Raw genomic sequence first — 27,937 nt, 5'->3', positions numbered from 1 at the left:
AAACTCATCTCCATGTACTGTTAAGCTACACTGTGATACGTTCTAGGCAGAAGGTGATCAGGTTTTATAGGGTTTAAGGCCCAAACAATTTGGGGTACCAGGGTCTTGGAAGGGCCTGTACAAAAGAGGGGTCCTACCCCTTAGGTTTCTTTGGCTTCATGGTATACCTGCCTCTGACTCCTACAGAAAGGCTAAGGGTACAGTGGACACACAGGAGAAGCACCTAACCCCAACTATGCAGGGCCAAAGAGAAGGACCAGATGAGAAGACACACTGGTTACCTTTGAAGGACAACCAATAGGAACTAGCCAGGTGAAGGGGGCAGGGTCAGAGGCAGGTGCGGAGGAAAGTCTAGGCATAGGTTTGGTATTACAAGTTAAGGCAACTCTATGCCCACAGCTCAAGGCAAAAAGGGTTGGGGTGCTGTAGGAAGTACGACGTTTCTGATTTATTTAGAGATGGTTGTGTAAGATACAGCATGCTGTTTTTGGACAAAGTCTTTTTCTGCATTTCCACATCCAAGGGCAGAGGCTCAGTCACGTCTTCAGGGTGCCCCCATGTTCCCCAAGGGAAGAGCAGCTCTCCCTACCATGATCTTGGGGAGCCGTGGAGCACCTCCTCTGGGAGGTAAAAAACTGACAAAATTATGTGGTCAGATCTAATGTCTTAGTTTTCTGAATTGGACAGGCAAGATTACAATATTTCACAAATTAACCAGAAAAAATGACAACCTTTTCAATTCAAGGAAGGGTAGCAGGTAAAAATGACAATAATAGATGACATTTGGGATTTATTGAAGGACTCCGTAGTTACAGGTAAAGTTTCAAACTTTGCAACTTTGCTAGCATGAAGAAAGCATAAGAAAACACCTTACATGATTAAAACTGAAAAAGACTTATCTTTTTAAATGTGATAAATTCTTCTAACTATTGAAGTCTTTGATGCTACATTTTGTTTTTCTTGGTTTAGTTAGAATATTTTTCACATATTCTAACTTCTAGAAGATATAGAAGATAACAGTAGTTTCAGTTGTTGCAAATTTAGCTAAGAAAGCACTTCTACAAAAGAAAATGAGCAGGTAAGGAAGTCCAACATCGGCTCTGAGAACTGGTTCACTTGGTTTTAAAAAATCCTTATTCAAGCAAACTGGCATCTGTAGAATCCTTATAACTTCTGTCTACTGTAAAATATATGAAATTTAGTGGAAACATCCCAAAGGAAAGATTGTTGGAAGCATCCAAAAGAATATATTTGTACTTTCACGCATAAAAAAATATAAAGCAGAATTCCAAAATATGCATTTCTGAGTGGGGCTTTTGCACTACATTAAAGACCATCTCCACTAATCAGCCCTAAGCCCTTAAGAGTAAATCAGTTTCAGTTTAATGTTTTCTTCTTATATCCTCATCTATTTAATATTCAAAACACTTATGAAGGCACATCTTGTGATTGTCTCTATAGTTTAAAAAACATAAAAGATGGTAGAAAAGTACAGAACCAGATTTTCCCCAGAGCGTTGCCTGTCATGAGGGTTAAATTTTGAGAAATGAGCTAGCAGGGGGAAAAAATGATCAAAATATAATTTAAATAGGCTCCAAGGGGCCTACTCTAGTCAGTAGTCCGGAGCTCAGTTCTTCATTAAATTCAGGAAATATAGTCCATGGTTTTCCAGTGTTTGGTTGTCAAAATCTTAATTATTTAAAATTAGCCTCTAATAAGAAGGAAAGAGGGGGAAAAACCACTGAAAGCTTCTTCTATTAACAACAAAAATGTTAGCTAAGAACCATAACAAAGAAGATGCAATCTAGTAAAAAGGATCACTTTTATAAGTGGGAAGAGAAAAGTATAACCATGTTAAAAGAACAAGAAATGAGACATCCCTGGCCCCCACAGAAGTGGGAGCTAAACAGTGGGTACACCTCGATATAAAGATGGAAACGTCAGACAGTGGGGACTTCAAACGAGAGGAGGAAGAAAGGAGGGCATAGGTTGGAAAAATTACCTGTTAGATTCTGCGTGCACTGTCTGAGTAATGGGTTCATTAGAAGCTCAAACACCAGCATTAGGCAATACATCCATGTAACAAGCCTGCACGTGTACCCCCCGAATCTATAAGAAAAAAGAAAATGAAGAAGCCAATGAGTTTCAGGAATTAGGAATCAGCGGTGGAGGCAGAAAGCATGCCACCCACAAAGGGGACCAGACTAAGAGTCCACTGAAAAGACTCAGAGTTAATAAGAAAAACAATCCAACCGGAAGAGAGGAATTTGGAAAAATACATACTACAAGCAAACACCTCTTGCCGTCTCAGTGACCTCTAAGTGCATCACTACTTTACAGCCCTGTGTTCACCATGATGACACAAAGTGAAATAAAGTGACTAAATTCTACTCTACACTTTCTATACTAACACAGGCAATTGTAATTTATGCCTTCAGAAGGGTTTTCAATTACAAAACTATTTCAAAATCCACATCCAAAATCCATTGCTTCTTTGTGCAAATCGATAAAATCATCTGTCCAGTCCTCAGGGTAATCAGGATGAGGTAGAAATGTTGCAGAACCTCTCCAGCTAGAACTAGAGCTGTTTTACATTGAGATCACCCCATCATTACCTAATGAACACACTCAATTATAGCACATTGATGCATTGTTATTATTTAGCAAATGAATGCCATATAGCGTAAAAATGTGTGTGTATACATATACACACGTGTGTGTGTGTATATGTGTGTGTATATATACACACATACACATACATATCCCACACCCATGACTGGAAAGGGCTACAGATATTTGCCTTCCAGTGCTGCTTATTGGAATTTCACAGAACATTCCTGTATTGGAATTGCAGGGCGAATCCTCGGAACTTTAATTTCGACAATGTGGGAAACGCTATGCTGGCATTGTTTGAAGTTCTCTCCTTGAAAGGCTGGGTGGAAGTGAGAGATGTTATTATTCATCGTGTGGGGCCGGTAAGCGAGCACATCGAATCCTTTGAACACTTCAAGAGCAGCTTTCATTTGTTTTGATGAATAACCGTATTTTCCTTTATGCAGATCCATGGAATCTATATTCATGTTTTTGTATTCCTGGGTTGCATGATTGGACTGACCCTTTTTGTTGGAGTAGTTATTGCTAATTTCAATGAAAACAAGGTAAGAATTTTTGGTTTGGATACCACAGGGTTTAGCCTTTTCTAGCCGCTCACTTTGAGCTATTTTTTTCTTTTCACACACGGCATGAAGCCGTGTTAAGCTGTAATGTGACTGGTGTAAATAATCTCTATAACTGTTTTACAAGCTACCTCATTGCTGCTTTTCAGACACATTATTTAAGAGTACAGTTCTCTTGCTAAATTTACCCTTTTGGTAACAGTGTCATTAATTCACTGACAACTGAGAGGCGCATCTCCTATTGTTCAAATTGAAAAGATGTGCAGCAAGTTATTAAAATACAATAGATGAAAGTGATTCGCTAATTACAGGTAATATTACTTTCACTAAATGTAGATTGTATGCTTCTGTGTAACTCAGTAGGTGAACTCAGAATTTTGATGGGGGTGAGGGGAGTCTGGTAGAAAATGTAAAATCCTAAATCACAGAATAAAAAGATTTTGTGGCAGGGCATGGTGGCTCACACCTGTAATCCCAGCACTTTGGGAGGCCAAGGCAGGTGGATCACTTGAGGTCAGGAGTTCAAGACCAGCCTGGCCAACATGATGAAACCCCATCTCTACTAAAAATACAAAAATTAGCCGGGCGTGGTGGCGCATCCCTGTAATCCTAGCTACTGGGTTTGGCTGAGGCAAGAGAATCGTTTGAACCTAGAAGGCGGAGGTTGCAGTGAGCCGAGATCATGCCACTGCATCCAGCCTGAGCAACAGAGTGAGACTCAAAAAAAAAAAAAAGAAAAAAAGATTTTCTAATTTCATATGAACTTGACATACTGTGTGAACTCAGGAAGCCTGTTGAGTTTGTAACAGCTCTAATGATTTAGAACAAAGGCTCACAAATGGGAAAACGACAATGTAGTTTCCTATCAAAGTGTGAGTTTGGGGAAGAACATTCTATTAGCACTCCTTGGAGAGGGGCTTGCTCCTCTAGGCACTTCTGCTATGCCCTCTATTGTTTGAGAGGCAGTCTTTGGAATCATAGTAAGGGAAATGCATGCAGTTTTTGAGCACACACTGTGTACTAAGATTTTACATATTCAATCAATTCTCACAACTCTCAAATGCACGGTTGCAGAAAAAGCAATGACTAGTCTGGGGCTTATAAGGTGTGATAAACAGGGCCAGAATTCAGAATTGGTGCCTATTACCGCAGGCTCTGTGATTCTTCGAAGGCATGAGTAAAATAAAGTCAACCTTCACTCTGCATTAAGTTGAAGCTAGATCTGCCCATAAAGCACCGTGCTGTTCGATATTATTCATGGCTAGGACTGATTCCCATGCATTCACATCAGAGCTCTTCAGTTTGTGTTGCCACACATGGGACTGTATCTGTCATTCACTGTCCTCAGGCTCAATGTGTGTGGTACCAGTTACCCAGTCAATTGACACCTTTGATGTGTGGCTAATGAGCATGTCATTTCATTCAGGCTTTCAAAGGGTGAGGTTTAAAAATTCCTCTTTTGGGCCCCAACTCTACTTGGACCCTCAGAAACATGGGATGTTAGAGACAGAAAGAACAGTAGTGATCGTGTCACCCAGCCCCTTATTTCACTCCTATCACATTCATTAATGAGATGCTTTGAGCCCTACAGTGTTTAGTTTAATACCAAGCAGAAAGAGGAAGAAGGATCTTTTAGATGCCTTTGAGCCATGTAATGCAGCAGACACTGAGAATTCTAGAATATAAGCAGAAGCTAATCAGTCAATTAACAGGAGAGTTTAGGCACTGCTTGCCCAGAACACCGTTAAGAAGCCGTCTGAGCAGACACCTGATTTCAGGAAGATTAGAACGTATCACAGCTCACAATTCAGCAACATACGTAGAACAACATAAAATGTTCAGTAACTGGAAATAAATGTATAATTAATTGCAACACTTGAGCTTAGAGAAGTGGCTGAGGTAAGCAGAATAACTAGGGAGGTCTCCATCCAGCACTGTATTTATGTTCTGCGGGTAGGAAAGAGTAACGTGGCCTGTTTGAGGGATCTGGGGCGTATGTTCTATCAGCTCAAATGGGCACTTAAAGAAAGGAGAAATTGACAAGAAATTATATTACCAAGCTTTACAAACTTGATTTGTTAATTGGAGATATCAATTGCTAAATTATGTGAGCCTTTTAGAAAAGTTTCTTTCTCTGCAAGTTTTTTTTTTTTTTTTTTTTTAGAAAGCAGCTCATGAGTTGCCATCTAACAGCATTTATATACTATTCAATCAGTCAACAGATGTATTTGAGCATCTACTAGGTGCCAGATGCTGCTTTTGACACTGAGGACCTAGCGGACTAACCTAAACACTAAACACAGAAAAGTTATTTGCCCTCATGGAGCACACATCTTAATAGTCATACCCAAAGGCACATAGGTAAATTTCCAAATGTAGAGACAATAGAGATAGAAAATGAAGGAATCTTTAGGGTACAATTCAGAATCATGCAAAAATATGTCTTCTTTTGAAAATGGGAACCTCTTTAAAGAGTTCCAAGTCTATATTAGTAATAGAGATTTTTTTCTGATTTCTCTATAAGACAATGTGTTTGATTTATTAACCTAATTTGACAATAATAAACTTTCAGAGTTTTTATATATTAATGATCAGATGATACCTCCATGCTTATTATTCTTTTAGATCCTTTCAGAGTTCAACTTTCCAAAATTTTTTTTTTTTGTATAACAAAGTAATTACATTAATATCTATGGTGGCCAGAGAACATGTGTTTGCTTACAATTAGTGGGAAAAGTGGTTTAGCCATGTGATTATCAGAAAAGAACAATTTTAAACAAACACTGTTATTGGGAATAAATGATATTAAACAATGACAAAATAATCACCAGAAAGATATAGAACTTCCGAATCCCAAAATGTACAAAGCAAAAATTAACCAAGTTGTAAAAAGAAGCTAGAAAATCCAAAATCATAGTGAAAGATACTAACATATTTCTCAAAAAATCTCATAATTCAGAGAAGAATAAAAGGAAATATGAGATTTGATACCATAAACACAACCAAATGAACATATAAGGAAAACTCTAATTCCAACAATTTGAGAACGTGCATTATTTTCAAGCACAAAATGTGTCTCCCAGTGGGCCATAATTACCAAAGAATTGATAATGTAAGAATGTTTTCTGACCATAATGAAAACAAAAACAAAAAAAACTCTACAATTTGAAAATATTAAGACAATACTGTAAATAATTTGTGAGTTGAAGAAATTGTAATAGAAAATCAAAATATTTACAGACAAAACATTTTATAGTGTCATATACAAAAACCCATGAGGTAGAGGTAAATCAGTAATTACAAATAAAAGTATCATTTTAAGTGTATATATTAGAGAAGAATCACAAGTTGAATATTAATATGTCAAATATCCAAATCAATAAATTATAATAAAGTAAAATCAAATAAAGTAGGGGGAAGAAAGTAACAAAGATTAGGACAGAAATTAATGATACAGAAAGTGAGGAAACTTGTATAGCTTCTATAATGTTCAAGAATAAGAAAAGCTGGGTTTTGTTTTTTTTTAAATCAAGTCAATAAACCTCTAGGAAGGTTGAGCAAAAATAAAAACATAAAACAATAAAGTAAGCTACAATAATTAAAACAGTGTCAGTATTGTTATAGGTATAGAAAATCAGACTTACAGAAAAAACTAGAAAGACCCAGCAGGGACCCTTGTATGTAGAAAACAGAAGCAGCTCAACAAATTAGTGCAGAGGGTGGTGAGACCAACAAGGAGTGGTGTTGAGGGTATTGATTGTATTGATGTAAAGAGCTATGCTGAGATCTCTACCTCACTGTATACTCAAAAATGAATTCCAGATGAATTAAAGACTTCGATATGAAAAGCAAAATTTAAACCATTTTTAAAGCGTGTCAGCATTTATTTTTTATTTGAATTTCAGATAAGCAGCAAATAATGTTTTTGCTCTTATTATTATTTTTAATCAGCACCTAATTATTATACATATTTATGGGGTACAGTGTGATATTTCAATTCATGTATTATAATATGTAATGATCAAATCAGGATAATTAGCATATCCATCACCTCAAACATTTATCACTGTTTTGTGTTGGGAACATTCAAAATCCTCTCTTCTAGGTATTTAAAAATATACAATTAATTGTTGTCAATTAGATTCACCGTATATTACCATGGAACATTAAAATTTATTCCTCCAGTCTAGCTGTATTTTCGTATCTGTTAATCAACATTTGACTATCCCTATTCTAGTTCCCCTCCCCACCCCTAGTAAGCATTTGTTTTTTGCCCTGGAGTAGTTATGGATTTCATCGCATTAGCCACCAAGTAAAATCTATAAAGGAAAAAAAGTATAAACTCGATTATATTTAAATTAAAATTTTCTGAATGACAAAAGACACTCTAAGCAAAATAAAAATACAAGCCAAGACCAAGAGAAAATATGTACAACTTACATAATTGATAAAGGATTAGTATCCAGCATGTATAAAGAATCTCTACAAACCATTAAAAAGTAAATATCAAAATACAAAAATGAGCAAAGGATATGAATGGGCAATTCACATAGGAAGATACGAGCATCACCATTTACACATATACAAATGTTTAATCTCGTTAATATTAAAACAATATTAGATACATTTTCACACCTATCAAAGTGGTCAGATTACAATGTCTGGCAATATCAAGTATTGCAAGAATATTAGGATATGGTAACACTTGCATATTGCTGGTAGGAAATTTGTTTTGGTTATGGCTCTTTGGAAAGCAAGTTGGCAACATCTGGTAAATGTAAAGATGCTTAAATTCCTAGACCCCATCAATTCTTCTCCTAGAGATTAACAATGGAGAAACCCTCATAGATATTTACTGTGAGACAATACATGGATGCTTACTGCAGCATTGGTTATAGTCCATAAATCTAAAATGAATAACTTCTGATATTTGTACAGTGGACAGTGTTTGTGAGCAGTTAAACAAATTAGATCTAGTAATCTAGTTGTATGGAAAGTATACTGTTCAATGCAGATATAAAGAAACAGCATAAATAATCACATGTTGGACACCATTTCTATAAATATTAAAAAATTCAAAACAAATTCTTATGTATTGATACATACATAAGCACAAAAGTCTGAAAAGATAGTAAGGAGGATGCACGCCTGAAGGGTAGTGGTTAGCTCTGGGTAAGGAAAGGGAGAGTGGGGTTTTTGTCTAGTTTTTAAAATTACACTTCTGCTTTTAGGATAAAATATAATGCAGTGCAGTGCAATACAATATAATATAATTTTAATCATATGCATTTTAATCAAGTACTCTATTATACAGAATATGTAATTCCATTTAGGCAGTTATCACAGCACTAATTTCTTAAAATGCAAACTCTATGACTTTGTATCTCTCAAAAACAGTTTTGCAATTGCACATATTAGACATTTTTTAAAGAAAGACAACATACCCTTAACTAGAAGCCACAGCACTGACAAGCTATAATTTTGCTGCTATGAAATGAAAGGAAACTAACTACTATTAGTGAGTATCCTTTTTTGGAAATGTGATTATGTAGAAACTCCTCTTTACATTTTCCCAAACCTGAATATTACATATCTCCAAAGATACAAGTCGAAGGCTACTGAATTCTCTCTGAAACACCTGGTCATCATTTTGGGAACTCCTCCCAAGACCAGCTTTGAGCATTCTGACCATGTTTCTCTAACCACCATGGTTGGAAGAACATGGTCAGTGCAAGCCCCCACATCAGTCCTGTTTGTCTCGGCACCCCATCTGCCATGTTCTTGGTGCGAGCACATGACAAAAGGCCTTTTCCTGCTTTCTTTTGTCTGTTAAGGGGACGGCTTTGCTGACCGTCGATCAGAGAAGATGGGAAGACCTGAAGAGCCGACTGAAGATCGCACAGCCTCTTCATCTCCCACCTCGCCCGGGTACCCAAGATGCTCTGATTTTATTCATGTTGGGCACTAGTGTGCACGATTCCCCAGGAGTCTCAGATTTAAATTAAAATAATAATCGTGAGGCCGCTGGGAGGTTGTGCATAAGTTAATACAGAAACAGGCTCCAAACCACAGATCTCTCCATAAGGCTATTAAAATCAACCACCCAAAGGCTGTGCTTCAGTGCTCTCGGACAGAGCCTTAATGAAAAAATGAATTTTTAAATAAAATATATTTGCGCTCCCCTTTTAAAAATATGAGTGAAATGTATTAAACTGACAGAAATTGAATGATGCACTTCTCCTTCCAATATAGACGGCATCATGCACTGTCGTTTTAAGTATTCAGAGCCAGCCATTGCTGCAAAAACACCTCACAATAGATGGAACTGCTTGGGGAGAAAAATGTAATGGGTTTTAAGATAAGCATTTAAGAAAATAAACGACAAGAAAGTAAATGTGACCTGTGTCTAAAATGCCCTTGCCCAAACCTTTCTTTTCTAGATAATGATGGTTTTAGAGCTAAAATGTATGACATAACCCAGCATCCATTTTTTAAGAGGACAATTGCATTACTCGTCCTGGCCCAGTCGGTGTTGCTCTCTGTCAAGGTACTTGGTTTCACCCTAAGACTCTGGGGATGAATTTTGTATTCACTGCTACATCCGAGAGTATCACAAGCTGCTCTGTGCATTCACGGTTATGTTCTTGGGTATAAAAATTAAGATTCACTGTCATGGCAAAGTGGGCAGAAGAGGGGCAAGCCTGTTTGTGTCCGATGGACGTGGGCAACGACTCTTGTGCTGTTTCTGTTGCAGTGGGACGTCGAGGACCCGGTGACCGTACCTTTGGCAACAATGTCAGTTGTTTTCACCTTCATCTTTGTTCTGGAGGTACTGTAATGAGTCAGCTAGCTCTGGGGGAATCTGTGCACAGTTTTAAAGTAAATCAGCCTCCCTCTTTGATGCCACTTACTCCCCTTTCTGTGTTCCATTGCCTTTGAAGCTTTGCCCTTAGGATATTTCCTTCTTAAGCGGTTCTGCTTAACTCGAACAAAGACATCACTTTATCCATCAGATTTTTCTAACTACAGAAATGCTGCTGTCGATTGTTGTGTCTGAACATTGGCCTGTCTAGTTATGCGAGTTCTAATATTTAGAGGGAATGCTGCAAGCCACTATAATTCATTGACTCAAATTGCAATAGAGAAGCAAAGCAAGTTGGCCCAGACAAGGTTATTTGAACATGTGAGTCTCATAATATCGCTTTCCAGGGCAATCTCCTTGAAATACAAGCAGATTCTCATTTTGCCCTACACTGGTTGATGTTTCCCAAAATCTGTGGCCTTTTGCTTAAGGAAGAAAAATGTCCCATGATCAGAACTAGTCATAAAACAAAGAGGAAAGAGTGTAGAGAACACAGATTCGTAAGCTACTTAGCTTCAAAAATAAAATCATATATCTTGGTAATAAACTCTTATTTTTAGTTACTACATTGTTTACAATTGTTCTTTAAATAGTATAACTGAGCATGCTGGCTCACTCCTGTAATCCCAGAACTTTGGGAGGCCGAGGTGGGTGGATCACCTGAGGCCAGGAGTTTGAGACCAGCCTGGCCAATGTGGTGAAACCCCATCTCTACTAAAAATACAAAAATTAGCCAGGAGTGGTCGCACATGCCTATAATCTCAGCTACTCGGGAGGCTGAGGCAGGAGAATCCCTTGAACCCGGGAGGCAGAGGCTGCAGTGAGCCAAGATCGTGCCACTGCACTCCAGCCTGGGTGACAGAGCGAGACTCAGTCTCAAAAAATAATAATAAATAAATAGACAGACAGATAGATAGTGTAGGCACATGGCCTAAAAGGAAACCTCAAAAGGCATTAAAGTGTTTGTCTCATTTTCAATGGAAAAGATACTGCGTCCACATCAAATAATTTAAAATTTTCTTCATTTGAAAAAAAATACATACACATAATGCATCTCAAGTTAATACATTTAAATATGTGCTAAACACTCTCTCTGTTTATTTTCTTCTTTGCTTTTCTCCAGGTTACCATGAAGATCATAGCAATGTCGCCTGCTGGCTTCTGGCAAAGCAGAAGAAACCGATACGATCTCCTGGTGACGTCGCTTGGCGTTGTATGGGTGGTGCTTCACTTTGCCCTCCTGGTAAGCATAGAAGTCAAGTTGATTTCAGCTGATTATTTCAGTTTGGTTCAGTTCTGCTCAGTCCTGTTTCCAGTCTCATTTTACTCCACATCAACCTGCTCTGAGGTGTTAGATGGACCTCCCTAAAGCCCAGCTTTGACTGTGATGGGCTCTTAGACATGCTTTTGTTTACATGTACACACCCCCGCACTCTTCACACAGGCAAAACCTGGCCCCTCAAAGCCCTAGATGGTGCAAGCTAGAAAGAGAAGGACCTTCAAGATCTTCTGGTTTAACCCCTCATCTTACCAAAGGGGAAAACAAGAAAGAAAGAGGAAGACTGCAACAGAGATTGAGAACTGTCCAAATTCACACAAGCTAGTATCAGAAGACTATAGTCCTATTTTCCTGTTTTCTCAGCTGAAATACAGCATTTGTTCCACTTTGTTATAATCAGTATTTCACGATGTAATTCTCAAGTACTTCCACTGTTTCATTTTCTATAAGACATTTAGCCTCCACTTCTCTAAATCATATGATTCTCCATCTCTACACCTGTATTCTCACTATTTTACCTAAAGTGCCTTCACCCTCCGTTCAGTCCGAGATCCCACTCAAAATCTGCAGCTATGGGTATACTGAACTGTAATCTAGGGCCATATTGTCCAATGAAAATAAAATGTGGCCACAGATATCACTTAAAATTTTCTAGAAGCCACAATAAAAAAGTAGTAGTTTAGAAAATATAACTATTAAATTATTAATAATTATAATCATATAATTATAATTAAATAATTATTAATTATATGATTATAATTATACAATTATTAATTAAATGTTTATTAATTAATAATTATATAATTATAATTATATAATTATAATTGATTATTTCTATAATTATAATTAATTATTAGTATATAATTATAATTATTAGTATATAATTATAATTATTTATATAATTATTTAATTATATTTATAAAATTACAATTATTAACAATTTAATAATTATATTTTCTAAACTACTATATCCAAAGTGGTATTATTTTCATGTGTAAGCAATATAAAATTATTGAGATAAGTTGTATCCTGGTATCTTTGTGTGAAGTCTTTGGCTGAGTATGTATTTTACATTTACAGCGTTTTTTCATTTAAATTGCCACATTTCAAGTGCTCAGTGACCACATGTGGTTCCATGTGGCTGGTGGTTACCATGTTGGATAGCACAGCTCTGGAAGATATGGGTCCTAGTCTAGGTTCCACCATTTTCCAGCCTTGACTAATTTATTTGCCTTCAATGATCCTTTGTTTCCTGCTCTGAACGGCCAATATAACTTCATAATCCACCTATTCCCTCTGGCATTATGAAGATCAAGTGAGATAGTATATTTGAGGCTTTCTTGAACTAGAAAGATTATACAAGCCTGTAGGCATTATTATAATTACCTTCTTTTTGTTAGTCACCCTTGATCTCATCCCAAGGAATATTATCAGTTTTTCCCTGTTTCCTTCTATCCATTCTCCCATTCCCTTAGTGTTAGACACATGCTGGGTAAGACTCATTTACACATCCTAAAGGGCTTGCCTTAATATGAGATGCTGTGCTCATGAACATAGTGAGCGTCCTTAAACCAGTGGTTACCTTCAGCATCAGGGGCTGTAACGAAGCCTAGGTGAGCTCTCAGTCACCCTGAAGTATTTTCTCAGCAATAAATGGTTCTCAATTCCTAGTACAAGACACAGTACTAGTAATTGAGAAGAATGTAATAAGCAAAACAAATATAGTTGCTGCTCTTGTGAACCTTATATCCTAGAAAAGTAGATAGATAGTCATCAATTGCTCACAAATCTATGAGTATAATGACTATGATGAGGGAGATGAAGGAGAGCCTGTGTTCCTGTGACAACTTAGATAATAGTGGGAGATGGCTTCATCAGAGAGGTCTTGGAAGACATCCCCAAGGGAGTGATGGCTCCATCTGTAGGATAAGGGGAGGGCATTTCAGGTTGCTATTCCTGGGATGGAAAGATGACAGCGCTGGAAGAAGGATAGATACATAGTACTAGCATAGTACAAGATTTGGATGAGTAAGAAGGTATCAGACCTCTTAGGACCTTGCAGTCCAGGTGAAGAATTCAGATTCTCATCCTAAAAACTATTGGTTGTCATTACTTCCAAAACATAAAGAGGGAAGGTATCTGCAATAGATCTTTAGCTAACATGGGAATAAGAGGCAGCAAGGCCCATGTTTTTCCTTTCTCCGGATAAAATGTGTGTTAGTCCCTTCTCACACTGTTATGAAGAAATACCCAAAACTGGGTAATTTATAAAGGAAAGATGTTGAATTGACTCACAGTTCCGCATGGCTGGGAAGGCCTCAGGAAACTTACAGTCATAGTGGAAAGGGAAGCAAACACGTCCTTCTTCACAAGGGAACAGGAGAGAGAAGAATGAGTGCCCAGCAAAGGGGGAAGTCCCTTATAAAACCATCAGATCTTGTGAGAACTAACTCAATATCTTGAGAACAGGATGGGGAAAACTGCCCCCCTTAATTCAATTATCTCCACCTGGTCCCTCCCACAACACGTGGAGATTATGGGAACTACAATTCAAGATGAGATTTGGATGGGGACACAGCTAAACCATATCATTCTGCCTGGACCCCTCCCAAATATTGCATCAGACTGCAAATTTTCCAAATATTTATACTCTGCTTCCTCTTGAACACTGTGTCACTTAGAAATTTATTCTACCAGATACCCTAAATCATCTCTCTCAAATTCAACGTTCCACAGATCTCTAGGGCAGGGGCAAAATGCCGCCAATCTCTTTGCTAAAGCATAATGAGTCACTTTTGCTCCAGTTCCCAATAAGTTCCTCATCTCCACCTGAGACCTCCTCAGCCTGGACTTCATTGTCCATATCACTATCAGTATTTTGGTCAAAGCCATCCAACAAGTCTCTAGGAAGTTCCAAACTTTCCCATATCTTCCTGTCTTCTTCTGAGTCCTCCAAACTGTTCCAACCTCTGCCTGTTACCCAGTTCCAAAGTCGCTTCCACATTTTCAGGTATCCTTATAGTAGCCCCCACTCTAAGTACGAATTTACTGTATTAGTCCTTTTTCATGCTGCTATGAAGAAATACCCCAAACTGGTTAATTTATAAAGGAAAGAGGTTTAATTGACTCATAGTTCTACATGGCTGGGAAGGCCTCAGAAAACTTACAATCGTGGTGGAAGAGGAAGTGAACACATCCTTCTCCACATGGTGGCAGGAAGAAGTATGAGTGACCAGTGAAAGGGGAAGCCCCTTATAAAACTATCGGACCTCATGAGACTTAATCATCACAAGAACAGGATGAGGGAAACCACCCCAGTGATTCAATCATCTCCACCTGGTCCCTCCCATGATACGTGGGGATTATGGGAACTACAATCCAAGATGAGATTTGGGTGGGAACACAGCCAAACCATATCAAAATGCAACCTAAAGCTACTCAGTCCAAGCAAAAGTCAAGTAGACTCCCTAATCCCAGATAATCTCAGAGAAGAAATCTTAAACCCAAAAGACCAACTTCCCTTTTCTGCCTGACTGCTTTTGTTCTTCTCCAAGAACCTCTTTGGTCTTGGAAGGATGCTCATTCTCCACCGTATTTTGCAGTGGACTATTGGGAAGGAAAGTTCCCCATGCAAGGATGCTATGTGCACACATTCATGTGCTTGGACCTCACCAAGGATCTCGCTGGACCCCCTTCACGGGGCCCATCTGTGACTGTCATCATTTGGCTAGGCAAGCCTCCTTGAGAGTAATCACACTCTGGCATCGGCTGAATGTCAAGGTTGTTATTGCAGTTATAGCTGGTGGGATCTTTGTTTCTCAAATGAAGATTTCTTATTCATAAAGTGCAGTCATCTCTTCCTGCTAATCACACCCTTGAAAAAAGAGCTGGATGTATTCCTGAGCAGGGAGGACCTCTCTGAAATCAGCTTAGAGGAATGAGTGTGTGTTTGTTCTTCAGTGGTGTCTAGAATCTGACTTCTGGCAATCTTTTCCACCATCAGCCCTTTCTCTTTGCCAGGATTCCTTTATCTCCTATGTCAGTTGACCTTCCTATGTTGCACAGTTATCCTGTGTTTTTCACACCCTGTATGCAAAAGAGCTGGTCACCATTTTATGTGAAGTAAATTTCAAAATACAGAATTTAGCTGAGCAAAACAGAACCCGAAGTTTCATTTGAGATTGAATTTTAAATCTAATATTTATTCATGAGTTTTTGCAGTGACCTTTTCAGCACCTTTTTTAGATAACTTTCTTATAAGAATTTACACATATTAAGCTAATTATTCAGTATACTTCACAGAAGGCTTAAAAAATGGAACTGTAACAAGATCTTTTGTGCAAATTATGAGAGTGTCTTCTGTTTAAATTTCAGAATGCATATACCTACATGATGGGCGCTTGTGTGATTGTATTTAGGTTTTTCTCCATCTGTGGAAAACATGTAAGTACTTTGTGAAGAATCTTATCTTAAAGGTCATATATGTGTTAATGAAAGAATGGTAATTAATTGATTACAGCCTTACCCCCGGGTATTTAGGGATGTAGTCACAAATTACTAGACATCATAAGTCAAGATTAACAAACATTAAACATTATTAAATGAATCAGTAGCTTAGTTATCATTCGATGTGTTTCCTGCCATTTATGTTGCTTATTCTTTACATTCAATAATTAAGTAAATTATTTAAATTTATTAATTTAATTAAAGATAACATCAGTCATGAAAACAAAAACCAATATTCTTTCTTAATGCATTTTTATTTTTATTTTTATTTTCAATAAATTAAGTAACTTCAAAGAAAAATAATCTTTAATGAGTTTTTATGTTTCCATGATTCCAGATTTTTTTTTTTTTTTTTTTGAGATGGAGTCTTGCTCTGTCACCAGGCTGGAGTGCAGTGGCAGGATCTCAGCTGTTTTCTCCACCTCCCAGGTTCAAGTGATTCTCTTGCCTCAGCCTCCCAAGTAGCTGAGATTATAGGCATGTGCCACCACACCCAGCTAATTTTTGTATTTTTAGTAGAGACAGGGTTTCACCACGTTAGCCAGGATGAGATTCCAGATTTTTTAATATTATTTGTTAATGTTCATGGGTATATTCCACATATATTTTTCATTTTTTACAATGCTGTTTCCTTTTTTTATTACAAACATTATTTCATATATACATTCCATATATACACATAACCAATATACTTAATATTTGATAGTTATTTAGTATTATACCTTTGCTTAGGTTTGTTTTTGTGAAAGTCTGTTTGTGGAAGAAACCTGAGTTTACTTGCTATCAGTCAAAAATGTGTAGCCCTTATCATAGAGAATTGAGGAGCAGGAGAAGAGAAAATGGAAGGTGAAAATGCTTAGTGTTACTCTTATTAATTTGTGTGAAGAGGCTGAAATGCTTGAAGTAAGAATAAAATTCACCCAATGCCTGGTGGGTTTTGAAGAATATTTGGATTTAATACCTTATAGAAAGCAACTTTCAAATGATACACCTAAGAGTCACTTTTGAGCCAATCTGCTTAAAGATTAGTTGCTACCCAGGTCTTCCATAGCTTAATAGATTAAATAGTCTCTCTCTCTCTCTCTCTCTCTCTCTCTCTCTGTCTCCCTGCTTCCCACCCCTGGTCCCCAGGTAACGCTAAAGATGCTCCTCTTGACAGTGGTCGTCAGCATGTACAAGAGCTTCTTTATCATAGTAGGCATGTTCCTTTTGCTGCTGTGTTACGCTTTTGCTGGAGTTGTTTTATTTGGTACTGTGAAATATGGGGAGAATATTAACAGGTTGGTGTATACTTATCTTTCTATTCATTTATCAAGCAAACCCTTTAGTAATACAATTTTAAATAAACAAATGTTTTTTGTCTATTAAAGTCTAGGAGAGGGGAAAGGGAAGTAATCAGTTGGAAATTAAAATAATAGCCAAGTTTTGAATGATATTTTTCCAGTTGAAAATATTCAGCTGAAAAGGTCTACTTTCAAAACCTTAGAAAAATTAGAAATAAAAAGAATCCATAATTCCACCAACATTCAGTAATCATCACTCCCAATTCCAGCACTTTTTCTATCTACATATTGCCAAAAAGTGATATATTATTTTTAGATAGAACAATTTTAAGATAACTTTGGGTTTCTTTCTCAGCAAAATATGGGAATATAGAGCCCCCCAAATGGTTGTAATATATATGTAATATGTTATAATGGTTGTAATATATATATTATATATGAAAAGCAGTTTTTAACTATTTGCCTAAGTTTTATAGATGCGTCTCATTGTTTTTTTTTAAAGTCCTGATGCAACAAAGTATATATCGATATGTCTGGTTGTAGGAATTAGATACATGGCTGCCCCACCTTTTATAGCATCGTCCAAGTGAAAGAAGGAATCACTTAGTTGCCAAAGCCTGCCTACTTAGTCATTCAAGATGAATGGCAATAAATTAGTGGTCATGCTACAGTTGGGTGTTCAGACAGCTATATTTGGAGGCAAGTATAAATGACAAACTAATAAAAAGGTATAACCTTTGGACAAGGTAACTTAGCAACCAAATTTGCTACAACCTCCACTTGTTTTGGTGGTGGCAAACCATGCTATTTCATGACAAACCCTTCTATTCACATTCTGTTAATTTTTTTTTTCTTAAATCAGGCATGCAAATTTTTCTTCGGCTGGCAAAGCTATTACCGTACTGTTCCGAATTGTCACAGGTGAAGACTGGAACAAGATTATGCATGACTGTATGGTAAATATCTCTCATTATGAACAAGGCTTAGACTTAGAATCAGCATGAAACTCTTGCAACACAGTGTTGGCAGGATCATCCTTGTTAGCGTCAAGACTTTGTGTATGAAATATAAATCCTGACACTTCAGTCCATAAAATTGCATTATTATACTTTCCAATGTGTGAATATTTAGGGCAAAATACTCAACCCAACTTGAGCTATTGTAGTTCCATTCAACAAATATGCATTCTGTGAGTGTTGTTCTTTCCCTCCCATCTTTAATATTTTGGTAATCAAAGTCAAACAGGGAGCCCTTTAATTTAATGTACTCAGTGGATAGTTCACTGCCCCTCAGCTATATGCTAGGCGCTAGGTCTTCAACAACTCCAAGGCACACTCCAGGAGCTTATCCCAAGGGCTCTGAGCCACTCTTCCTTTATACTATAAAGTATACTTTAAACTTCCTTCTTACTATATCCTGTCTTCCCCAAGCATCATCCTTCTGGCCTCAGTTTAAACAGGTCTTTTGCCTTAAGCTAAGACAGCCAGCTACATGTTCTTATGCTGCTCTATAGTTCTCCTTTGTAATAAGGAGCTGTAGTGAATTACTAGCTTACATTCATTTATTTTATCTCTTTCTCACTATAGGACAGACCAATGCTATGTTAAAAGATTTCTGCAGTGATGGAAATCTGCACTGTCCAATTCGGGAGCCACTAGCCATATGTGGTTATGGAGCATTTAAAATGTGACTAACACAACTGAGGAACTGAATTTTAGTTTTAATTTTATATTATTACATTTTAATTAACATAAATTTAAATTTACATCGCTGCATGGAGCTAGTGGTCACCATATTGGACTGCACAGCACTCAACTGTCAGCAGGAAGAACAGACAGGGCCTATGTCTTTCTTACCAGTCTCCCCCCAAACTTGGCACAAACCTAGCACACAGTAGGAGCGCTAGGACTTCATGCACGAATTAACAAGGAGAATTTGCCAAATCAAATAGAACACAAGGCAAAATTTAATGAATCTTAAATAAAAATACAAGCAGAATGCTGGGATTATAGAAGAGAGAGCTAGTTTACCTTGCAGAGAAAAACCAGAAAGTTCTCTCAGAGGTGTGGGCATTTTATGGAGCCTGTAAACAATGAGAGAGTTTTCAATGACTTAAGTCTTGTGCTATTCCATAGCATCCCATAACCGTGTTCCGAGAATGGGGCTTACTCCTTACACAATTTGAATGTGAATTTGCTATGTACAGGCACATCTTGTTTTACTGTGCTTCACTTACTGCCTTTTGCAGACATTGCATTTTTACAAATTGAAGGTTTATGGCAATCTTGTGTTCAGCAGGTCTATCAGGGCCATTTTTCCAATAGCATGTGTTTGCTCACTTTCTGGTTCTGTATCACATTTTGGTAATTCTCACTATTTCAGACTTTTTCATTATTACTATATCTGTTTTGGTGATCTGTGATCAATGATCTTTTGATGTTTCTTTTGTAGTTTTTTTGAGGGGTGCCATGAACCATGCTCAATAAGATGGAGAATTTAATTGATAAATGTCATATGTCTTCTGACTGCTGCACCAAATAGCTGTTTCTCCAACTCTCCTCTCTTTTCTTGGGCCTCCCTATGTCCTGAGACACAACAATATTGACATTAGGCCAATTCAGAACCCTACAATGGCCTATAAGTGTTCAAGTGAAAAGAAGATTCACACATCAGTCACTTTAAATCAAAAGCTAGAAATGATTAATCTTATGGAGGAAGGCATGTCAAAAGCTGAGTTAGCCCAAAAGCTAGGTCCCTTGCACCAAATAGTTACTCAAGTTGTTAATTCACAGGAAAAGTTCTTAAAGGGAATTGAAATGCTACTCCAGTTAACACATGACTGATAAGAAATAGCCTTACTGCTGATATGGAGAAAAAGTTTTACCGGTCTGAATAGAAGATCAGACTAGCCACAACATGCCCTTAAGCTAAAGCCAAATGCACAAGAAGGCCCTTACTCTCTTCAAATTTATGAAGGGTGAGAGAGGTGAGGATGCTGCAGAAAAAAAATGTTTGATGCTAGCAAAGGTTGGTTCATGATGTTTAAGGAAAGAAAGAAACCATCTCCATAATATAAAAGTGTAAGTGCTGCTGATATAAAAGCTGTGGCAAGTTATCTAGAAGATCTAGCTAAAATAATTAATTAAGGTGGCTACACTAAAAAATGGATTTTCAATGTAGACAAAACAGCTTTCTATTGGAAGAAGATGCCCTCTAGAACTTTCATAGCTAGAAAGGAGAAGTCAATGCCTGGATTCAAAGCTTCAAATAACAGACTTACACTGTTGTTTGGGATTAATGCAGCTGGTGACTTTCAGTGGAAGCCAATGCTCATTTACCTTTCCAAAAATCCTAGGACCCTGCAATGGTTTGACTGTGTCCCCACCCAGATCTCATCTTGAATTGTAGTTCCCTTAATCTCCATGTGTCGTGGGAGGGACCAGGTGGAGATCATTGAATCATGGGGGTGGTTTCTTCCATCCTGTTCTTGTGATACTGAGTTCTCACTATAGCTGTCGTGAGATCTGATGGTTTTCTAAGGGGCTTTTTCCCCCATTTGCTTGGCACTTCTTGCTGCCACCATGTGAAGAAGGACGTATTTGCTTCCCCTTCCACCGTGATTGTAAGTCTCCAGAGGCGCCCCCATCCCTGCTGAACTGTGAGTCAATTAAATCTCTTTCCTTTATAAATTATCCAGTCTCAGGTATGTCTTTATTAGCAGCGTGAGAACGGACTAATACAGTCTCTTAAGAATTATGCTAAATCTACCCTGCCTGTGCTCTATAAATGGAAAAACAAAGCCTGGATGACAGAACAGCTGTTTACAGTATGGTTTGCTGGATATTTAAGCCAACTCTTGAGACCTACTGCTCAGAAAAAAAAAAATTCCTTTCAAAGTAGTACTGCTCATTAACAATGCATCTACCTGGTCACCCAAGAGCTGTATCAGGAGATGTATAAGGAGATTAATGTTGTTTTCATGCCTGCTAACACAACATCCGTTCTGTCCATGGATCAAGGAGTCATTTCAACTTTCAAGTCTTACTATTTCAGAAATAGATTTCATAAGGCTAATAGCTGCCATAGATAGTGATTCCTCTGATAGATCTGGGCAAAGTACATTGAAAACCTTCTGGAAAGGATTCACTATTCCACATGCCATTGAGAACATTCATGGCCAGGCGCAGTGGCTCACGCCTGTAATCCTAGTACTTTGGGAGGCCAAGGCGGGTGGATCACGAGGTCAGGAGATCGAGACCATCCTGGCTAACATGGTGAAACTCCATCTCTACTAAAGATACAAAAAACTAGCCGGGCATGGTGATGGGCACCTGTAGTCCCAGCTACTCGGGAGGCTGATGCAGGAGAATGGTGTAAACCCGGAGGCGGAGCTTGCAGTGAGCAGAGATCGCACCACTACACTCCAGCCTGGGTGACACAGCGAGATTCCGTCTCAAAAAAAAAAAAAAAAAAATTCATGATTCATGGAAGGAGGTCAAAATATCATCAACATTAACAGGAATTTGGAAGAAGTTGATTCCAGCCATTATGGATGACTTTGAGGGGTTCAAGACTTCAGTGAAGGAAGTCGCTGCACATGTGGTTGGTAGAAATAGCAAGAGAACTAGAATTAGAAATGGAACCTGAAGACACGACTGAATTGCTACAATCTCCTGATCAAACCTGAAGGAATGAAGATTGCTCCTTATGGATGATCAGAGTGGCTTCTTGAAAGGGAATCTACTTTTGCAGCAGATGCTACGAACATGGTCATAATAATGTTACATAAAATTACTCGATGAACCAGCAACAGGGTTTGAGAGGGTTGACTCCAAATTTGAAAGAAGTTCTATTGTGGGTGAAATGCTAGCAAACAGCATCACATGCTGCAGAAAAATCTTTCATGAAAGGAAGAGTCCATTGATATGATAAACTTCCATGTTGACTTGTTTTAAGAAATTGCCACAGCCACCCCAACCTTCAGCAGCCACCACCCTGCTCAGTCAGCAGCCATCAACATTGAAGCAAGACCCTCCACCACCAGCAGAAGATTACAACTCACTGAAGGCTCAGATGGTTGTTAGCTTTTCTTAGCAATAAAAATACTTTTTATTAAGGTCTGTACCTTTTTGGACATGATACCATTGTGCACTTAATAAGCCATAGTATGGTATAAACATGACTTGCATATGCACTGGGAAACCAAAACATGCATGGGACTTTATTGCAATATTCACTTTATCACAGCAGTCTGGAACTGAAACTGCAATGTCTCCGAGGTATACCTGTAGAGTCTATATTCCCAAATCTTAACCCATTACTTCAGTCAGAGAAAAACTTGCAAATGTCTTTTTATTTGATTTTCTGCAGTTTGAGCACAGTGGCTACTTATCACTTGGGTCTGGTGGCGGTGGCAGAAAGAATATCTAGTGGAGATCGGTTCATTTTCATTGTGCTTTTAAAAATGGCAATAACCTGGGATTCTACAAGATAACAGCATAGCATAAGTGAAATATTCTTCTTTATTTCTGCTACAGATGATGTACCAATGTATGTGGTTTTTGAAAGCTTACTTTGAAGTTAATGATATGCTATATGTTTAGGAATCTATTTATTAACTATAGTCAGCTAAAAGAAATTTGTATTCTCTACTCTTATCCTCTCCTCCTTCTTCCACCCCAATGCCCCAAAGGTTCAGCCTCCGTTTTGTACTCCAGATGAATTTACATACTGGGCAACAGACTGTGGAAATTATGCTGGAGCACTTATGTATTTCTGTTCATTTTATGTCATCATTGCCTACATCATGCTAAATCTGCTTGTAGGTAAGTGATGTTAGTTGAATACTTTTTACTCTTTAAACTCAGGTACTTAGATAATTATGTATGATTTTCAAGCAATTATCTTGGATTGCTTGGGGTGGGTGTTTCATGGCATTAATTATAAATTGTTGTCTCTCAATCCAGAAGCTGAAAAGACCTTTGAAAGGCATGTAAATGACAGTTGACTGCAATTTTAAGAGTTGTAGCATTTGTTATGATCATTAATTTCAAAAGAGCTCTTCTCATGGATTGAGTTGAACAAATATCAGAGAGGACTATCTTTCTAGCCTTGAAATATCACATTTATATTTTTGAAAGGTACACCTTATTTACCCAGCTGTGGGGCCACCCAGAATTCAATTTGACCTTTAAAAACAGCCCTGGAACTCTCAACTAAGAGTTAAAGCCAGCTGGCATGACTATCTCTATACACAGAATGTGTGTTTGTGCTTACGACCCTCATGTTTTGGAAAGGCAGGAGCTAGAGAAATAGCTTAGTCCAAGTGTAAACATGCCAATTTGGAAACCATACTAAAAGCACTTTAAAAATTTGGCTTATGATGTAGGTGATAGAATCCATTATTAATAGTAGATGTTTTACTCTTTCTAAAATATGACAGCACAATTGTCTAACTTCTCAATTTTTCTTTTTTTTAAAGCCATAATTGTGGAGAATTTCTCCTTGTTTTATTCCACTGAGGAGGACCAGCTTTTAAGTTACAATGATCTTCGCCACTTTCAAATCATATGGAACATGGTGGATGATAAAAGAGAGGTATAGGAGTGGGTTGTTGTTTCATGCCCCACCTCAAAGAGACTTACCAACATGTCTCAAACACTTAAATGGTTTTGAGGTTGGCAAATGACATAGATTGAATTTTTAAATGGTGAATTGCAGAAAGCCATCATTTACAGTTCAGCAGAATCTTCTACGAAGGGAGAGAGCGTCGTTCCTCCTTACGTGATCTTCAACCATGAACATCCTCTTCTTCAGACTTTCAGAAGGCCAGTAGGGAAAGGAATCCAAAAGAACTCTGTAGGAATCAGGCTTGGGCTTAGGCTAGAAAAAGAGGTGACACTGAAACTACCAAAGGGACAGTACATTACAAATTCATGACCACCTCAAACTCAAGCAGCAATCCCAATTAAAAGTACAAAGGAGTTATTTAAGTGGTGTCTCAAGGTGTGTATTGGATTATTTTTGAGTTACTACTTGAATGTTTTAACCATAAAGTTTACCCAAGATTTCTTAAAATTAGCCAAAGTAGCTGCAGTCTGCTCTTCCTCTTCTTGTCATTGTCATCATCAACCTCCACCTCCTTCCCTTCCTCCTACTCCTCCTTCTTGTCTACCCCCTCCTCCTCCTCATCCACCCCCTCCTCCTCATCTACCTCCACCTCCTCATCTACCTCCACCTCCTCCTCCTCCTCCACCTCCTCCACCTCCTCCTCCTCCTCCTCCACCTCCTACCTCCTCATCCACCCCCTCTCTCACCTCTCACTCTCTCACCTCTCTCACCTCCCACCTCTCTTTCCTCCACCCTCTCTCTCGTCCTCCCACTCCCCTCTCACCTCCCTCTCTCACCTCACCTCTTTCACCTCTCTCCACCCCCTCTCTCACCTCTCCTCCTCACCTCTCTCCCCTCACCCCCTCTCTCACCACTTCACCTCTCTCCTCTCCCTCCCATCTCTCCTCCCTCACCCCTCACCTCTCTCTCATCCACCCTCTCACCTCTCTCTCACCTCTCTCACCTCTACCCCCTCTCTCACCTCTCTCACCTCCACCTCCTCCTCCTCTTCCACCTCATCTTCCCACTCCTCCTCCTCTACCCCTTCCTCTACCTTCTCCTCCCCCACCCCCTCCTTCTCCACTTCCTCCTGTTCTTCTTCCTCCTCCTCTTCTCTCTTCCTCATCCTAGCAAACACTCAGGCACAGTTCTAGGCACTGAGGACATAGCAGTGAACAAGATGGAACAGCTCCTGTACTCACGGAGCTTACATTCTAATAGGTGGAGACAAATAATAAAAAGTGAAATCATAATAGTGCAGTATTTGCAGAAGTTAAAACTATAGACAGTAGTTGGGATTGGAGCTGCGCCAGCAGGAATGACCATGAAGGAGGCCTGAGGGGTGCTGTGGGACCTCATGTCTGAACAGGGAAAGTTCTGCCAGGGTATTTGGGGCGAGATCTGGAAATAGTTCAAGAAGAGTTGATGAAGGGCACAAAGAGCAAGGAGCCAGCATGGGCATCACAAATGAGGGGCCCTGGCAGTGCACTCACCCTGATTTGCTGCCTCTTCTTGGTACCCTCGCCCGCCCAAGCTTCAGTCTTGAGGGCTTTCCTTTCAAGGTAGTACGTGCCCTGCATGCAGGGCATCTGAGCTCACTCGCAGCTCCTCGGGATCCACCTGTCTCTCTGTAACTGTCACCCACGGGAACCTGCTTTCATGCAATACACACATGAAGACCACACTGCCCTGCAAACTGAGATGTCAGTAACTGGCAGGCACTCATGGTCACCAATGTTCTGCCCAGCACTTTCATCCAAAGATACAGCCAGGGGGCATGGTGGTTTGTGTGGCATGGAAGGTAGCGACACATCTTAGATTCTCAGTGTCTGGATCAGTTCTGACCCCAGAAGAGGGCAGAGCTGGGGGCCTAATTCTCTTGTATATAGCTTTTCTAATCCTGAAGAAGACATGAAAAGGAGTTATCTTTTTTTTTTTTTTGAGATGGAGTCCCACTCTGTCCCCAGGCTGGAGTGCAGTGGTGCAACCTCTGCCTCCTGGGTTCAAGTGATTCCCCAGCGTCAGCCTCCCGAATAGCTGGGACTATAGGCACATACCACTATGTCCGGGTAATTTTTTTTAGTAGAGACCAGGTTTCCTCATGTTGGCCAGGCTGGTCTCGAACTCCTGACCTCAGGTGATCCACCCACCTCGGCCTCCCAAAGTGCAGAGATTACAGTCATGATCCACCACGAGTTATCTTTTAATTGTAGAAAAACATGTAATAAACATTGAGACGTTCCTAGCATCCAGACTGAGTGAAGAGGAGGATTACACGTGTGTGTCTTGTCCATTACCTTGTGTGAGTGCATTATGACCCATTCAGTGCATGTGTTGGAGGCGGAGTCTGTGGGACAGGCTATGCGAGCATCAGCCTGGTGAGACCAAGAGCAGAGTCCTGAGGGGCTGAAGGGGAGCTTCCCATGCCTCACTCCAAATGCTGCAATGTGGTGACATCCCAGAGAGAGAAGCACCAGCAGAAATTTATCACTCAGTTTTCTATCCTCTGCTCTTCTTAGTGCACTTAATTCCACAAGGCTCCAAGGAGGTGACCAGCTTTCTTCACATCTGGTGCTAATTATGCTAGCTTTTGAGAAATAGCACCTTTTTTTTTTGTTTTTTTTTGTTTTTTGTTTTTTTTTTTTTTTTTGAGAAACCCAAGCAAATCAGCGAGGCCTGATGATGATTTGCTGCTTCTTGTGCTCTGCCCCCCAGGGGGTGATCCCCACGTTCCGCGTCAAGTTCCTGCTGCGGCTGCTGCGTGGGAGGCTGGAGGTGGACCTGGACAAGGACAAGCTCCTGTTTAAGCACATGTGCTACGAAATGGAGAGGCTCCACAACGGCGGCGACGTCACCTTCCACGATGTCCTGAGGTACAAGGCAGGCTTTTGCAGGGCTGAACGGGGGCCAGAAACCACAGCTGTCAGCCTTCAAGGCCTCTGCAGTACAATTAACAAGTGTGTTTCCAACCCAAAATGCCACATCTGCTGTGGTCGTGAAGCGAGGTCACATGTCCCAGGCGCTAAGTGCCCTTTCCCGCTGTCCTCCAGTGATCATTTCCAAGTAGGTGCCTCACAGGGGAGGGCTGGGCAGCCGTGCCCTGACGTCCCATAGGAACCCCTGCCCGTTGAGGTGCTCCCCAAGGGGAGAGTTGGAAGGGATCTGGGAGAGCACAGTCCCAACCCCTTCCCTGTGATGCGGGAACTGCCCGGAAGAGCTTAGTGACTTGCTTGCGGTTACAGGGCTCTGGCAAAGCTGGAACTAACATGCAGAGCGCCTCACTTGCACAGGTCTGATAAGAATTTGCCTGGCCTGCTCTGTGATGGTTGCCCCGTTGACTAAAACACCAGATTTTCCAGACATTTCATGAGCACCCAGACAGGACAGAGGGTCAAATGGAGTCTCTGCCTTTTCTTCTCCCTGGGAGACTTCTGTATTTGTTTCCTTGGGCTACTGTAACTTAGCACCTTAAGCTGAGGGATTTAAACAACAGAAAGGTATGGTCTCGAAGCCCTGGATGCTGGAAGCCCGAGATGGAGGTATTGCAGTGCTGGTTCCTTCTGAGGCCTGTGAGGGAGAATCTGGCCCAGCCTCTCCCCTGGCTGCTGGGGGTGTGCTGCCAATGTTGGGCATTCCTTGGCTTGTAGAAGCATCAGCCTGGTCTCCCTTCATCTTCACATGGCATTCAGTGTGTGTGTGTGTCTGTGTGTGTGTGTGTGTGTGTGTGTGTGTGTGTCTATGTTCAAATTCCTCCTTTTATAAGAACATCTGTCATATTACATATCCATCCTAACCACAGGATGGACAGGAGTCCATCTTTTAACTTAATTACTAATTACATCTGCAATGTTCTATTTCCAAATAACGTTACATTCTGAGGTACTAGAGGTTAGGACTCCAACATATCTTTTTGTGGGAGGAAACATTTAAGCCATAACAGCTTCTTAAGCAGGAGTCCATGGGTAAAACAGAGGCCGATGGACTTGCAAGGGGAAACAATTACATCTTTATTTTCGCTACTCAGTCTTTGAAATGCGGCATTCTCTTCCATGATGAAGGTAGGCAACAAACCACCGTCGCATAGCAATATCCATATCTTTGTTACCAGGAGAAATCATAGATATTTTCAGATTACGTAACTGACTGCCTTGGATGACATCTTAAAATATCATTTATGCTCACCAGTGCTTCTGAGTTATGGTAGTCATTTGAGCCCTGCTAG

At 39.5% G+C, this 27,937-nt stretch overlaps 1 protein-coding gene across 6 annotated transcripts in view; it reads left to right on the top strand.

Moving 5' to 3' along the window:
- The window catches only part of NALCN (sodium leak channel, non-selective), a 358,797-nt gene that overhangs the window by 320,585 nt on the left and 10,275 nt on the right, over nt 1–27,937 (top strand). For all 6 annotated transcript variants that reach the window (XM_032151251.1, XM_032151250.1, XM_032151248.1 and 3 more), the window contains 12 exons: nt 2,855–2,975; nt 3,060–3,158; nt 9,011–9,104; nt 9,617–9,723; nt 9,931–10,005; nt 11,162–11,281; nt 15,692–15,760; nt 16,955–17,103; nt 17,969–18,062; nt 22,799–22,931; nt 23,588–23,703; nt 26,431–26,588. In XM_032151251.1, coding sequence (XP_032007142.1) covers nt 2,855–2,975; nt 3,060–3,158; nt 9,011–9,104; nt 9,617–9,723; nt 9,931–10,005; nt 11,162–11,281; nt 15,692–15,760; nt 16,955–17,103; nt 17,969–18,062; nt 22,799–22,931; nt 23,588–23,703; nt 26,431–26,588 — 1,335 coding nt within the window. The remainder of the gene's footprint in view (nt 1–2,854; nt 2,976–3,059; nt 3,159–9,010; nt 9,105–9,616; nt 9,724–9,930; nt 10,006–11,161; nt 11,282–15,691; nt 15,761–16,954; nt 17,104–17,968; nt 18,063–22,798; nt 22,932–23,587; nt 23,704–26,430; nt 26,589–27,937) is intronic.

Source organism: Hylobates moloch, unplaced genomic scaffold (genome assembly GCF_009828535.3).
Source record: "Hylobates moloch isolate HMO894 unplaced genomic scaffold, HMol_V3 SCAFFOLD_4, whole genome shotgun sequence".
Lineage (NCBI taxonomy): Eukaryota > Metazoa > Chordata > Mammalia > Primates > Hylobatidae > Hylobates > Hylobates moloch.
Note: the sequence above shows the minus strand (reverse complement) of the source record. Positions and strands in the feature narration are given on the sequence as shown.